Source organism: Sprattus sprattus, assembly GCF_963457725.1.
Source record: "Sprattus sprattus genome assembly, chromosome: 8".
NCBI lineage: Eukaryota > Metazoa > Chordata > Actinopteri > Clupeiformes > Clupeidae > Sprattus > Sprattus sprattus.
In genome coordinates this window covers 1,975,662-1,991,619 of record NC_137927.1, presented here as the reverse complement: position 1 = coordinate 1,991,619, position 15,958 = coordinate 1,975,662, and the positions used below count along the sequence as shown (strand labels likewise).

The window sequence follows — 15,958 nt, the reverse complement described above, 5'->3', positions numbered from 1 at the left end:
TTTCCTGGTATTGACATGTTTCCTAGACCAGGGGTCCCCAACCTTTTTTGCACCACGAACCGGTTTAATGTAGGCATTTTTTTCACGGACCGGCTTCAAGGTGTCATTTTACACGTCTTATTAGTCACGTCATCCATTCATATTGATGTGAATCAATCAATTGCACCCGTGATTGCACCCGAGTTTGATAGAATGAAGCCCGGTCTGCTCATACACAAAAGCTAACATTAACGTTAGGTGGAGTTAATTTGCGGCCAACGCCATTGTATAACTAACGTTAAGTGCATGAAAAATACAACTCACCATAGCTCTGAATCAGTGCTTGGTCAACATGTGCCGAAGCAGTTTTAAAGGCTTCATTGGCTCGTTTGCTAGCTTGTCGCCACATATTAAACAGAGCGGACTTGGTGCGTGAGAATCACCTGTTGCGATAAACCCGTATTATATGACTCCTGGTATTGTCTGTTAAAAGAAGCTTTCTCTTTTGAAGGTCGTAGGCTCCTCTTTTGGCTCCTTAGTTGGCCTTTTAATCTTTGCAAAGAAGCTCTCCAAAGAGTTTGCGGGCTTATTTATTGAGTGACGCATCACTTGAACTTGACAAGCGTCTTGGCGTGACAAGAGGCACAGGCGAATGTGACGTCCGGGAAAATCAGCGCGTTTTTCAAAATAAAACACCATTCAGACGCTAATAATTAATACAGCGGAATTTATATAAATTATTTATTCTTTCTGTGCGGCCCGGTAACAAATGCCTCACGGACCGGTACAGGGCCGCGGCCCGGTGGTTGGGGACCACTGTCCTAGACCATTGTGAGTATCCTTATGCTAAAATCATCCAGAAATCCACATTTAATAGCTGATATTTTGTATATCTTCGTCACCTTTTTCACCATTCATGAGTTTGCATCCATGTTTATAATACTTTATTAGTCGGAGATGGTTATAATACTTCATTCGTCGGACATGGTTATAATACTTCATTAGGCGGACATGGATATAATACTTCATTAGTTGGACATGGTTATAATACTTCATTAGTCGGACATGGTTATAATACTTCATTAGTCGGACATGGTTATAATACTTTGTTAGTTGGACATGGTTATAATACTTCATTAGGCGGACATGAGTACTTGCATGCAATGAGAGGTTTGACCAGAGTGGGATTTCCCAACCAATAGCGCAAGGAATTTAACACCTTTTCCTGTGTACAGTCGTAGCCAAAAGTTTTGAGAATGACACAAATATACATTTTCACAAAGTTTGCTGCTTCAGTGTCTTTAGATATTTTTGTCAGATGTTACTATGGAAGACTGAAGTATAATAACAGGCATTTAATACGTGTCAAAGGCTTTTATTACATGATTTTGTCTCCACATTCTTGTGGTGAAATGTTTCAATTGCAGGTGTCAGCTCTTCCTGCTTCCTGTTGGTGATGTAGAGGGTCAGTACTCAGCCTCTTCTACATGCATCACCTGGAAGGAGAATGTTCACATGAGCTCAGAGGTGCAGTCAGTCCTGCTGTGCCCAGCTAGCAGTGTCAGCTGTCTTCCACTGGTGGTGAAAACACTGGCAGTACCTGATGAGCTGACGTTCATAGCTAGTCAAGGGGAGACGGACTGGGACCCTGCCTACATCATTCACTTGTATCCAGCAGTGACTATTCGCAATCTTCTGCCTTACTCCATACGCTACTTGCTAGAGGTAAGATGCCTTTTTTCAACTGATATATGTTAATATAGTGTAATAATAGAAGAGGTGGTATTACATACGTACATGTGCATAAATGTTAACGCACCACTTAATGTTGGCGATCCAATGATTTTAACCCATTGGACAAACATTACTTTACGGCGAAATAAATGTTACATTAACATTTAGGGATGTCACGAGAACCGAATCTTACGGTACCTTTCGGTACTAAAATAACAAAACACCGACAATACCCATTTTTTTAAGCACCGTAGGTACTGTGAGCGCCGGTGCCAGCTGTTAGAATCGGTGCTGCGCCTCTTCTGGAACTGACAGGGGCAGTATACGCTTCGATGTTCCAATCAAAGTTTTTCACACGCAGATCTGCCATTTACTATTGTAAACGATGAAACTAGTGGAGGCGGCCAGGTGTGAAGTGTTGCCAGACTGGAAATGGCGTATCGTATCATTTTGGAGGATAATTATTGATAGGTGAAAATTCACCCTAGTTACCTCAGGACTCCGGAGCTGCATGAAAGTATATTTATTAGACAAACAAACAAAGACAATTGCAATTGGGCTCCCCTACCAGCACAAGGCTGACATTGAAGGCCCTGATAAACCCTTCGCACAAGGTTTATATAGACAGAAGTTTAGCTTTCAGCAGGGATAACCACGTGGTGGATTTCTCACGTCCGAGGCTCCCTGTCTTGCAAGCAGAGCCGGTTCAGACCTCCATGGGGCCCTAGGCAAAATTCTGCCAAGGGGCCCTCCTTACTGAACCCCCAACATTTTCAACCGTCGCACCTGACGCACTTGTTTTACTTTCATATACTTCAAATATAGGTGAATGTTTATATACTGTAATTATTTAATTATTATTATATGGCAACGACAGTTCCAACATTCTGGAGCAGAAAAGTGTGAACACTGAGAGAAAAAACACAAAGACCTAAAAATTTACCAGCTCCCATGCTAACATGAAAACACACACATTGGTTGTAACTTTCAAATCTTCAGTGGTCCAGTGAAAATATGCCAAGGTTCTCAGAAGAAGCAACTATTTGTTATAGAAAGGTCCGTGTATCATCCGATCATTCAAGTATTCCATTCAATCTGGCAAACGGAAAAAGGAAATAACGACTCAATGTTTTGTTTTCCCGTTTTTCAGTATGACCAAATAAATGGGAATTGGTGTTTGTTTTCCTTTTTTTCAACACAAAACAGAACAAATAATAATGTAATAATGCCTGTAATTTATGATTATTGTTTTTCTGTTTCCCCACACCCCCATGATCCTATGCGAAAGTTACCAGTGTTCGTCTAGGGAAGGCCTGTTGTTATAATGCAGAGCTGCCAAGCGCCACGCTTTGAGTGTGACAGTCACGCAATTTGACCCATTCTCACACCACACGCTACACTTGACATTTCTCACGCTTATTTACCCATTCAATAGTCTATATTTTTATTTCCATGATAATAAACTTTGGTCCTCGTGGCTTCGAGTAACTCTGATTGACTGACCGAGATAACCAATCCGGCAGTCCTTTGTGCCCAAATCTAACCAACCACGGAAGGCACCACGCAATATAAACCAATCAGAAGCAACGCAAGGCGGGTCTTGACACAGGGGTGCAAACTTGTCACCTTTCGGTGAAATTCGTCGTTTTTAAGCCAAAATAGGTTACAATAACGGTGTTAACGGATAGTAGGCTACAGTGTCTATTTCTCGGTCCATTTGGGAAAATCTTAGAGCGAAAACGCCGAAAAATGTACATAAAAGACACGGTCGTCAGCGGAGTTTAGTTGCTACTTTACAGATGCAGTATCTTAAATAACCATTAAATTGGCAGCTTGCACATTGATGACAGCACCCTGAGGGGTTTCTAACTTTCCCCATTATAGTTTTATGAGTTAAATCGCAGAGACTATAACGTCAGCTAGATCACTAGCTATCATTTAATGCAAATTGAACTCTTCTATTTAGCAACCAGACGTTTGCCTACCCTATGTGCTTTTTCACTGCGGTGTAGAACCTATTTAGTCTTGCTGATCTGTCATAAAACCGCAGTGAAAAAGCACATAGGGTAGGCAAACGTAACCTCTGCCTCACTGAAGGGGGCATGCGAGAGCCTGGAAAGTGGACTTTCAATCCATTGAAGTGATAAATACATAATGGGCGACCAATGCCCGAGCTAAAATGATTGCATCAAAAGACGGGGCAGATGATAACTCGATCAACTACTCACATTCAAGGTCAAATTGCTTCGAAAATGTTTGGAAGCTGTATTTTTTTATGTCAATTTAAAAACACACAAGCCCTCTTATTGGTGAGCTGATTTTGTTTTCTGGTTGCTAAATAGAAGAGTTCAATTTGCATTAAATGATAGCTAGTGATCTAGCTGATGTTATAGTCTCTGCGATTTAACGCATAAAACTATAATGGGAAAAGTTAAAAACGGCGAATTTCCCCGAAAGGTGACAAGTTTGCATCCCTGTGTCAAGACCCGCCTTACGTTGCTTCTGATTGGTTTATATTGCGTGGTGCCTTCCGTGGTTGGTTAGATTTGGGTACAAAGGACTGCCGGATTGGTTATCTCGGTCAGTCAATCAGAGTTACTCGAAGTCACGAGGACCAAAGTTTATTATCATGGAAATAAAAATATAGACTATTGAATGGGTAAATAAGCGTGAGAAATGTCAAGTGTAGCGTGTGGTGTGAGAATGGGTCAAATTGCGTGACTGTCACACTCAAAGCGTGACGCTTGGCAGCTCTGCATTATAACAACAGGCCTTCCCTAGACGAACACTGGTAACTTTCGCATAGGATCATGGGGGTGTGGAGCCACAAGAGATCATGTTGAGCAGAGTGTCTGGAGCAATGGGGCGGTCAGTTTCAACTGGAGTCAAAATATCCTCCATTTTGATCCTCAATCTGTTGGCTGCAATGGCCTTCCCATCCATTCCTGAACAATGAGATATGTTCTGAATGAACGTTGCTTGGCTGCAGCACTTGTTGGAGGCAAAGTTGCCAACTGGAAGGATGAGCAAAGTGAAGTTCTGCTGATTGCCTTATTGTAAGCAATGTATCGGAACTGATCCAGTGATTCACAACTGGAAGCTCCATACAGCTTCAGGAGGAAGCTTTCACCTGCTTGTTGTACTTGCTGATGAGTATTTGCAGCATTGATAAATGTGTCAAGTAGATCATACTCTTTCTTCTTATGCACCAGATTGAATGCCTTACGCTTCCCTTGGTGATACAGAGCAGATACAGTGTCACATCCAGTTATAGCATGCAACACCATCAGATATTTGCTGGTGTTACCAATGCTCCCTTGAATGTCATGAACCCTGTACACAGTTGTGGGGTTCTTGCAGCATAACATGTTAAGGTCCATGTTTGCGGTTGCTTGAGCCACCAGCATTACCAGCAGGTCAGTGTCAGTTCCAACAACAACAACTGGTTTGATTGACTCTGCCAATGACAGAGCAGTAGAGACTATCAATGCATCTATATCAGCTTGTGCCTGCTTCACCTGAACACCTGCTTGACTCAGCAAGTCACTGAGCATCTTTATCAAACGCTCCTTGTTGTGGCTATTTGCTAGAAATGCTGCCTGAGTTGTTGTGGTTGGCATGTTCTGATCAAATAAGATGTCACTGAAGGTGGACTTCTTTGCCCTGCGCAGTTAGAGATCATGCTGTAGCCATCAAACACAGTTACAGTACCAGCCCCATAGTGTTTCAGGATGTAGGCAATGTAGCAATGGCACACATCTACATAAGTAGATGGCTGTGGCCACACCACACAGACTGCAACAGATGGCCTCCATCTAGAACAAACTGGCAGTTCTTTGGAATGTTAGGTTGTACAGGGGCAAATGACTTGAGAAGAGTACCTAGAACACTCTTGGTTGTCTTTCGTATGACACCATTATGAAACAGGGATGGAGGTTGAGGAGCAAGCTCATATGACATGAACTGCTCCATGTCAGAACTTGTCTTTAGGACACAGGTGATCCTGTTGAAAAAGAGAGTGGGATTCACTACCATGTTTTGTCCCCTGACATTGATGGTGTTTTTATCCCCTATAGTCTTGACTTTGTCAGTCCGATGCAGTGGGATTTCTGAGAACTTTTTTCCTTTTATCCTGGAGGCTGCAGCCAGACCAATCTTGACTGCATTGTCACAATTGACTGATGTGCCAGCTATAGCCTAACACCAGTAGCTATAGACACTAGGTGATCAGGCTGGTAACCTGCAAATGATGGATGTATCTCCAGCCATTGCATAAAGACATCATAGTCTTTGCTGTCTTTAGCCTGAGTGGATGATCGGAGATCTTTGTGTTGTTCAGAGGTAGCACTATGCACACCGGTGAACTTCTCCAAAGCATCACACACAGGGACGCAGTAAGGCAGTGCATGCACCCATTTGGTCAAGGTGCTGTCTGTTATTCCTCTACCATGGGTCATCCCTCCACTAGTTTTCAGCATCCTCATCAGGAACTGCTCAATTGTCTGGTCAGAGAAGTTGCCAGACCAGAACTCGTTGGCTCGACGGATGGTAAAGTACCCCGCTCAGGTGGCATGACTTGTTGGATGGAGTTCATCTGCTGCAAGTACAGTCTTGCAGACTTGGCATATGGCAGATGACCTGCTGCATGGAAATGTGTGCACACAGTGAAGATGGAACTTCCAGTTGCCTGTCCTTTCGGCTCTGATGAAGTTGAGCATGAGGAACACCTGGTTGATGTACTGTACCCATAACTTTCCTGTTCTGCTCTGTGTGGCAGCTTGTTCCAGGTGATGAGCGAGAAACTGTTGAAACTCTCGTAGAGTTTCATCTTCGTTGACCTGAGTAACACCTGGTTGATGTACTGTACCCATAACTTTCCTGTTCTGCTCTGTGTGGCAGCTTGTTCCAGGTGATGAGCGAGAAACTGTTGAAACTCTCGTAGAGTTTCATCTTCGTTGACCTGAGTTGCATCTTCATATTGGTCAACTATATCTTGATACAGATTGACCAGATGTTCCTTGTCAGTCTGATTTGCCCAGTCTGACTTCTCTAGCAGTACAGAGATGAGGGCCAACAAGGTCAGAATGTGAGCACGCACTGCTCGAGAGAAGGCATGACCTGTGAGCATATGCACCACTGAACCTTTGGCATACACCCGTTCCCACAGCTCTTCCAGCCCGCTTCCTGTCATGATATGCCCAATGCTGCCTAGAAATGACATTAGCAGGTGGAACCCACCAAGTCGCACAATCACTTTGTCCAAGTCTCTAATAATATGAATCTACATACTAAGTCAGTGGCTGAAAATTATTTTGAAGCGACTTTATCTGAGCCTCCTTGAGACTGCACAGATGTAAGCGAGCCTTATTCAATATTGACAAATGTGATTGGTGCCAAATAAAAACTAACATATAATAAAGACATTGTATGATTAGACAAAATAATGAATAGCCTAGCATTATACAGGCCCCTCTTTTTCTAAAAAATGACAAGTTACAAATGGGCTTAAATGGGGCCTGGGTACACTATGTGAATTTTGTGTTATTGTCACATTAATGACCTTGTAATCTTGGTTAACTTTGATGTTAGCAGTGTGTCAATGGTGAATTTGGATTCCTTGTATGAGAAAACATACATTGTAACATTTTTATTGCATTTGTATTATGTTTTAAGCCTGAGATATGGAAAAATCTCCAAATAGCGGCAATTTTGGATGCCATCTTGAATATCTCAAAAAGCACAAGGGGGATACACGGGGACTTTTAGTATGTTATTCCTAAAGGTATTCTGAACATATCCTGAAAAATTCAGCTTGTTATAAATTTGTTCCGGGTTTGACTCAATTTTGAGCTAATGCTCTTGGACTAATAACCATATTCTGTAACTACCAGTACTCACAACTCACTCCTTGCCTAATTTACTTTGAGCTAACTCCTTGGCTATAATCCTGGCTGTCGTGGAGGAGACGTTACTTAGCAAAGCGAGAAAGCCAACGATTATATATTTTTTTTTAAGCTAATAATGGCAAAACATTTGGGGCACTATCACGTGTCTATTCTGATGCATTTCATTGGCCCAGAGGCCGACAATTTGGGCAAAAACCCCCCTTATACCGGAAAATGACATAAACGCTTTCCCGTCCTTAAAGGTAGAATGACGCAACAGCGCTCCCGGCTTTAATGGTAGAACAGCGGTAATGCTTTCCCGGCTTAAATGGGTTAATACAAGTCACTTGATTATTATATTCTTAAGTCATTAACAGTATTTGGAAATAATCTTCATCAATTATCATATCTGGCAACACTGGGAAGGCCGTCGACCAATGAGAGCACGCGCAAAAAGGTGGTATCTAACGGAGTCATATTAGTTTGTGAAACACCCAGAGAAACACAAATATCCAACGAGGCTAAATCCCGGACGCATTTTGAATCCTTGCTGGACGCATTTTTTAGGTCTTGAAAAGAGGACATAAAACAGGATGTCTAGTCACCCTACTTTTGAACATTATGCAAACGATGCTACCGTGTTCTTCAGACCAAGGGAGATAGTACTTTCAATTTAGCAAAGCACCTGAAAGACAGTCATCTGTATTTGTTTGAAGAACTCAAGGATAGTTCTGATTCATATTAACAACATCCAAATAATGCAGTTTTTTAAATCTGTCATACTGAAATACAAGTTACATGATGTTTAAAATGATGGTCACGTGTGTTAAAATGGCTAATGTTATGTATGTAGTTTAGGTAAGCTATGCTGTAGCTTTAACGTTAGCCTATAGCCTACCTTGATTAGAATTAGATAGAGAGAGAAAGAGAAAATGTATCTTGCAAGTATCATGACTAAACTAGGGAAATTGACAGAATGTCCTAGTTTAATATATTTACACATAAATATGCAATTGGTTTGACAAAACAAGATAACCCAATTTTTTTTTTCGATGCCATAAATGTAGCCGATGTATAAGACGATTTGCGAGTGACAGCTGGAATTTCGCCGCGACCACACTGAACATTTCGATTGATTTTGTATTAAATACGTCCATTAAGAAGCTCAAAACTCATGTTCATCTTTTTAGCTGAATGGCTGCACTGTTACAGTGCCCTCCACAATTATTGGCACCCCTAGTGAATATGAGAAAAACAGGCTATAAAAAAATATGTCTTTGCTGTTTATCCTCTCAGTCTTTCACTCGAAATATGCACAAAAATCTTACCTTTTCATTGAAGTAAAATTATATAAAAAAAAAAAAAACATTGACATTGTTGCCACAATTATTGGCACCCCTAATGTAATGTTTTATGCAGCCTCCATTTGCCAAGATAATAGCTCTAAGTCTTCTCCTATGATGCGTGATGAGGTTGGTGAACACATGGCACGGGATCTGAAACCATTCCTGCATACAGTATCTCTCCAGATCCTTCAGAATCTGAGGTCAAAGTTTGTAGACTTGGCTACAGTTCTTCCCACAGATTTTCTATGGGGTTTAGGTCAGGGGACTGTGATGGCCATGGCAAAACCTTGATTCTGTGGTCGGTGAACCATTTTTGTGTTGATTTTGAGGTGTGGACTGGATCATTGTCCTGCTGGAAGGTCCAACCACGGCCCATTTTAAGGCTTACTGGAGGGGGCTGTTAGGTCTTCATTTAATATATGCTGGTATTTGATGGAGTCCATGATACCATGTATCCTAACAAGATGTCCAGGGCCTTTGGAAGAAAAACAGCCCCCCAACATCAAAGATCCGCCGCCATACTTCACATTGGGTATGGGGCACTTTTCTATACGGCTATCTTTCTGTCTATGCCAAACCCACCTTTGATGTTTGTGCCAAAAAGCTTTATTTTGGTCTCATCTGACCATATAACTCGGTCCCATTGAAAGTCTGACTTACATTTGGCAAACTGTAGGCGCTTTTGTTTGTTGTTGATAGACAGCAGAGGCTTTTTCTGGCAACCCTCCAAAACAACTTGTGGTGATGTAAGTGGCGTCTGATGGTAGTTTTGCAGACTTTCTGACCCCAATACTCAACTAACCTCTACAATTCTCCAGCTGTGATCCTTGGAGATTATTTTGCCAGTAGAACCAGCCCCCTCACGGTGCGTGGGGTCCATGTACAGACACGTCCTCTTCCAGGCTGACTCTTAACATCTCCTGTCGCCTTAAACTTCTTAATTATTTCCATGATAGTGGAAATGGGTATTTTCAACTGTTTAGAGATTTTCTTGTGTCCATTTCTTGATTTGTGCAGCTCAACAAATTTTCGTCGCACATCGCACTGTGTTATTTTGGTCTTTCCCATAGTGATGAATGACTAATGGAATTTGGCCTGTGTCACTTCATATTTGTACGCCAGTGGAACTGGAAGTCATGGTTGACCTCATAAGAGTTCCTTATCAAACAGGTGAACTTAAAAATGTCAAACATGACTGGAAATATACTTCAGTTAGATTTGAATTAAAGATTTTTCTAGGGGTGGCAATAATTGTGGCACACATGTTTTGGGGAAAATATGTATTTAATGTCAACAGTTTTTTTTTCTTTCAATAATTTTACTTTAATGAAAAGGTAAGATTTTTGTGAATATTTTGAGTGAAAGACCAAGGGCCTGATTTACTAACATGCGCCGCTGCTTAATCTGCGCTCGCACATTAACGCACGGTGTTTTTGCGCATATTCTGTGGTATTTATCAAACCAGATCGCGCTGGGCAAACTGTGTTTACTCAGCCCTAGATAGGGCCTGATTTACTTACATTGGGACCGCTGCTTAACACTAAAAGGTCTATATCCCTCGTCCGGGATATTTTTATTTTTGAGTTTTCGTCTTAGAGACATAAAAAGAACAACCACGGAAACATTGAACCCTTTTCTAATATTATTGCTGAGGTCTTCTAGAATAGAATCATATATTCCATTTGTGCATCAATGTTTTTAGTTAAGCAAAATGTACAAAAACATCAAGGCATGTCAGACAACTACGAAAAGTCTAAAAGGCCTTGGACCTTAGAGTGTTAAACTGCGTTCGCACATTAAAGCACGGTGTTTATGCGCATTTTCCGTGGTATTTATCTAGGAAGAGAAAATGAAGCTTCAGCGAAGTGGAGATAGATACAGTATATTGGTTCACGTTCGCTCAATCACTGAACCTGATTCAATGTGTGCACTGCTATATTGTTGTTCTGCCCGCCATCACCTACAGCGAGATGTTTAAAAGAACACGATTATAAAGAATATGCTATTGGTGGCATTAATGCATAAACTGTCTATTATAACAATATAGATGTGTACATGGCGAGATTAATAAGTTCTGCAAGGGACATGGGTTCACTACAATATATATGAACGTGGGTGCAATCAATGGTTCATATTACGTTCGAAAAGTTTGCGATTTAAAAAAAAGTCCTGTTTGATGTCTCTAATTTCAGCTGTGGCAGTGGGGAAATGTATTGACCAGTGCGCCGTAGCAATGCCTCGAGTACCTGTGTGAATATTTGGCTGAGATATACCAACTGCTGATGCTGTTTGAAATGATCCGATGCCAATATTTGCAATGTTGTCCAGAGTTTACCAACTGATTGAATGGAATGTGATCTCCGGTTTGAGGTTAGATTCCGTCTCTGATCTGGTTCAGTAATTGAAGTATTGCGTGGCTGGTTAACCTGTACTTTCTAATGTTTTCTGGTTCGCTTAACTGGAAAAGTGTTATTCGTGTTGAAAAAAGTCTTTCTGCGTTTTGTCTTTGTCTTTGTCTTCGCCTTGTTCTAATAACTGCTGCCGTCTAATGATTTGTGGTTCATTTAACTGAAAATGTGTTATACGAGTTGAAAAAAATATTTCTGTGCGCTGTCTCTGTCTTCTTTCTTTGCCTTGCTCTTATCACTGCTGCCATATCAACGTTTTCAGACTCAATGGAAATGCGCTTCCTGGTTAAGACGTGCTTTTATGAGGCGGAGAATTAGCGCACAAATCGGAGACGTGCGCTCGCCAGGCAGTTTATTAAATACCACGCAATACATCATTAGGCGCACTCCTCCCATTAAAGTGCGCTTCACGCCTACGTTACCACCCACGTCTCCGTGCCATCCCACCTGTTGGCAGGGAACACCCTCAAAGCGTTAATATGCGACTCTACTCAAATGGGCCCCCGTAGTAAATACCGTTTTATGTTTACGACTGCTATTTTACGCAAGAAATGGCCGCAATCCTGTTAGTAAATCATGCCCCAAGGGTATAAACAGCAAAGACTATGTGGGAGCCTGGCCTTGCAAGGGCAAACAGTGGGTATACAAAACTGGAAAAGAGCAGTCAGACACAGGTGTCGCGGTGAACAGAACTAAGGAGTTTATTTTACAAACTGAAGAGGGGAAAGGGAGGGGGCGCAAAAAGGTAACTCAAAGATCTCCACCGGGCTGGCCGTTGGCGTCAGGGGCTCCGTCTGGCTCTTCCTGAGGCAAGGGAGAAATAGAGACGATTAGTCCTCTTCATTCAAATGAAAGGCAGGCCACAGGCCTCTTACCCTGAGACTGTCTTGGAAGGCGTCTGGTTCTCACTCCTCCGTAGCTCAAGACAGTCTCTCGTCCAGCTCCTCTGCTTAAGGTTAAAAAGGCTCCTGATTGCCTAATTGATTCAGTGCACCTGTGAGGGACAACCAGAGACACCTGGGTGGGGAGGAGTTCCCTACGAGTCCTCTGGAGTAGTACCGCCCATGTAACACCCACCAACGTAATAACTTCCCACCAACGTAATAACCCTGCCAACGTAATAAAAAAGTGTGCATTTCAGACGTAATAGCCCGGCCAACGTAATAATTTCCTGCCAACGTAATAATTCTTGCCTCCTGCCAACGTAAATTTGTGTGTTTATCAAGAAAGTCCTTTTGCTGGATTTTTTTGTGTGAATAACAGTTGCAATTAAATGCAGACTAAATCTTTCATTGTGTTTCTTCTTGTGTCAAAAGTGTAGACTATAACTGTGAACACACTTATAAAACATGTCCCTGCTATGTACTGATAGATCACTGATAGACTAATAGACCACTATGAGAAACATAAACTATCATTGTCACTTTCATATGTGTCACATTGTCACATTCGTGTGTATGTGTGTGTGTGTGTGTGTGTGTGTGTGTGTGTTTGTGTGTGTGAGTAGCGTCTTTGTGCAAATGTCTTTTCCGGGTGGGACTGCAGCGTTTTACAGTCTTTCAACGCCTGCTACCTGTCCCTACAGTAAGACTTGATAATAACAATATCGGTGAAAATAAGGTTGGCATGAGGCAAGAATTATTACGTTGGCAGGAAATTATTACGTTGGCCGGGCTATTACGTCTAAAATGCACACTTTTTTATTACGTTGGCAGGGTTATTACGTTGGTGGGAAGTTATTACGTTGGTGGGTGTTACACGCCCATCCAACACCATGCCTCTTAATTGCCTTCGTTTGGCTGTACTCAGCCATGTGGGGCACTGCTCACCGGCTGGGCCATCACAACATATTTTTTTATAGGCTGTTTAGCTCATATTCACTAGGGGTGCCAATATTTGTGGAAGGCACTGTATATCCACGGTTTTGTTTTGCACTGTTGTTGTTTTTGCACAGTACCTTTTGAAAAGATGCCTGGAAGTCTGGAATGTGTCTGGGGTCACTAGTTGTTGCACTTTAACCATTAATTGCACTTTATTATGTTGTGCTATGCTATATTGCACATGTTTAATGACATTTTGCTATTTTCACAAATTTAATAAAGAAGTTCATGTTTCAAGTTCAAGTATATGGAATCATGTAAAATCCTTTTTCTTTTTTTTTTTACCGTGGTATCGAAATTGGTATCGAGAATCGTGTTATTTCACTGGTATTGGTACCGACTACTGAATTTTTGGTATCGTGACACCCCTATTAACATTACACATTTTAACATGTGGTCTGACCGGTAGGATATCAGTTACGCCGTGGCTACACCAGATGCGGAAATGTTGCTTTGCGGATGCGGTGTGAACACAGCACAGTTTGAAACCGTTGAAAGCAATGACAGTGGCTACACCAGACACTGAAACTGAATGTACCGCGCGGAAAATTAAGAAATACACTGGTTTCTATTTTTATTATTTTCCGCAAGGTTTGCGTGGGCCTTTTTACATAGAGTATGGTAATAAATCAATGAAATGTAATGAAAATCATTATATATTTTGCTGTGAATAATGAAGGAAGGCCTACTCCGATTATTTCCAAAACCCTCAAGAGCTGTTACTATGGAGATTTAACATTTTTAACATTACCTTTCTGTTTGAAGATACGACAGTGTAGAAGATAGATATAAGTAGACAGTGTAAGTAGATAGATAGCAAGTAAGATAGTTGTCAGTGTTCAAGAATTAGTGACTTTATATTAATTAATGAACTTGAAAAACAAGGACAGCTTTACGACCACAGGGAGGTTAACATAACTTGCTTTATAGCAAACATACTTAGCCAGCCATATCTTTGGTGGGAGGTGAAAACCCTAACTATTTAATTTGTAACTAGTTAGTTTGTAGGGCTGACTGAGTACAGTTGAGACATGTGTAGGCTACAGTTGATACCAGACATCCCAAGTCTCCCGGAAGTTCCGGGAGTCTCCCGCATATTGATAACGACTCCCTGATGCCCGCGAATGACTTTAAATCTCCCGGAATCTAGAACGAGCGAGCAAGACAGACAGAAGTGCTCCAAACCACGTTAGCATCTGTGTAGCGAGCGCACAACAGAGAGGGAGAGGGATCTAGAGACTGTGCGTGAGGCAGTGTGTGTGTGTGCCTCAAATAAAAGCAGTTAACATAAATAGGATAGTATTAGCAGCATATAATAAATAGTACAAGTAATCTACATATTTAAACATAATTAACAAAGAATTGCATAGGGCTATAGCCTATAGAATGATATTATGCTTTTATAACTTTTAGGGACCACGACAGAAATACGTAGGCCTCCCTGAAATGGAATACCTCCCTAAAATGACTTTTTGCAGTTTGGGATGTCTGTGATACACCCGAAATAACTTGCATGCGCAGCAATCATAAAACGGGATTTTTAGTTTGCACCTGCATATAACGTCCTCTTTGATCCTGGGAAATTTGAGCACCTGCATCTACCGGTCTGAGATATCGGTGAAAGTGTTTTTTACCTAGCCTACCTAAGATATTGATTGTATCGTGTCCCTTCTACAATGAATATGTTATTAACCTTACCTCATCAACAAACGCAACTTACATCATTGCAAACGTTAAACTGTGCACTATAAATCTACATATTCCATGCTATCATGCCATGCAGTGTCATTGTATAATCTAGCGAAAAGCGTGAGGTGGCCAGCGGGGTACAGTTGAGACACAATGTATCAACCGTACCCGCAAAGTCAAAGTTAGACAACAAACAAAGCAAATGAAAAAAAAAATTCAAACATGAAAGTAATAAAAATGATTTATCTTGGGGTCTAAATAAGCAAGGTGGGAGATCGGGTAGCCTACAGTTGATAGGCCTACAACTTGATTGTGATATAGCCTATGCTACCTCATAGTAGAAATTAAAAAGGCATGCAGTGTATATGTATATGAATGTGTATATGTGTGACTGTTGGCTAGCCATGTTTTGTAGCCTGTATGGATTTATGGATTTGGCTTGTGCTTTATTTTGTCCAGTTGTCTTTTAAAAGAAAGTTGAATGTATTCCTAATGCTTGGTCAGTCACCATCAATGGGTTTAAATGGGTGTCTCAACTGTACACCACACGAGACAAAATCGCACTTCATGTTTATGAGCTAATTAGCTGAGAAAAAGTGCTTTCTGTGGGACAGTTACTCCCTCTGGTGTGTACTTTGGACAGGTGAAAATATTTGTGCAGGTAAAAAATATTTCAAGGTTGACTGGAAAGTAGTCTCATAAGTAGTTTTTTTTCACACCCAGACGCACAGCATCACTTAACGGCAGATTTCTCAAGTGGGCTGGATTAAACATCACAGCAGATTTTAGCTGTTTATTAGGGAACAATAGGAAAACAAATCGACAGATAATCTGGGTAAAGCAGCTGCTAGCTCTACCTAGTTCTCCTAATGCCATTTTCAAATATCCACTGCATTCTAAAGATGTATAGTTGTGAATGACAATGTGATGGTTTGAGACTTTTTTTTGTCTGATTTATTTCGAATCACATTTGTTAATATACTGTATATCACTATTATTGCTGTGTTTTGCATAGTGCCATTTGGTGCAGTATAAGT

At 41.3% G+C, this 15,958-nt stretch overlaps 1 protein-coding gene across 4 annotated transcripts in view; it reads left to right on the top strand.

Annotated features, from left to right (window-relative positions):
• Positions 1-15,958, top strand: part of vps13c (vacuolar protein sorting 13 homolog C) — a 271,108-nt gene that overhangs the window by 168,356 nt on the left and 86,794 nt on the right. For all 4 annotated transcript variants that reach the window (XM_080843884.1, XM_080843883.1, XM_080843882.1 and 1 more), the window contains one exon: positions 1,407-1,704. In XM_080843884.1, the coding sequence (XP_080700010.1) occupies positions 1,407-1,704 (298 nt within the window). The remainder of the gene's footprint in view (positions 1-1,406; positions 1,705-15,958) is intronic.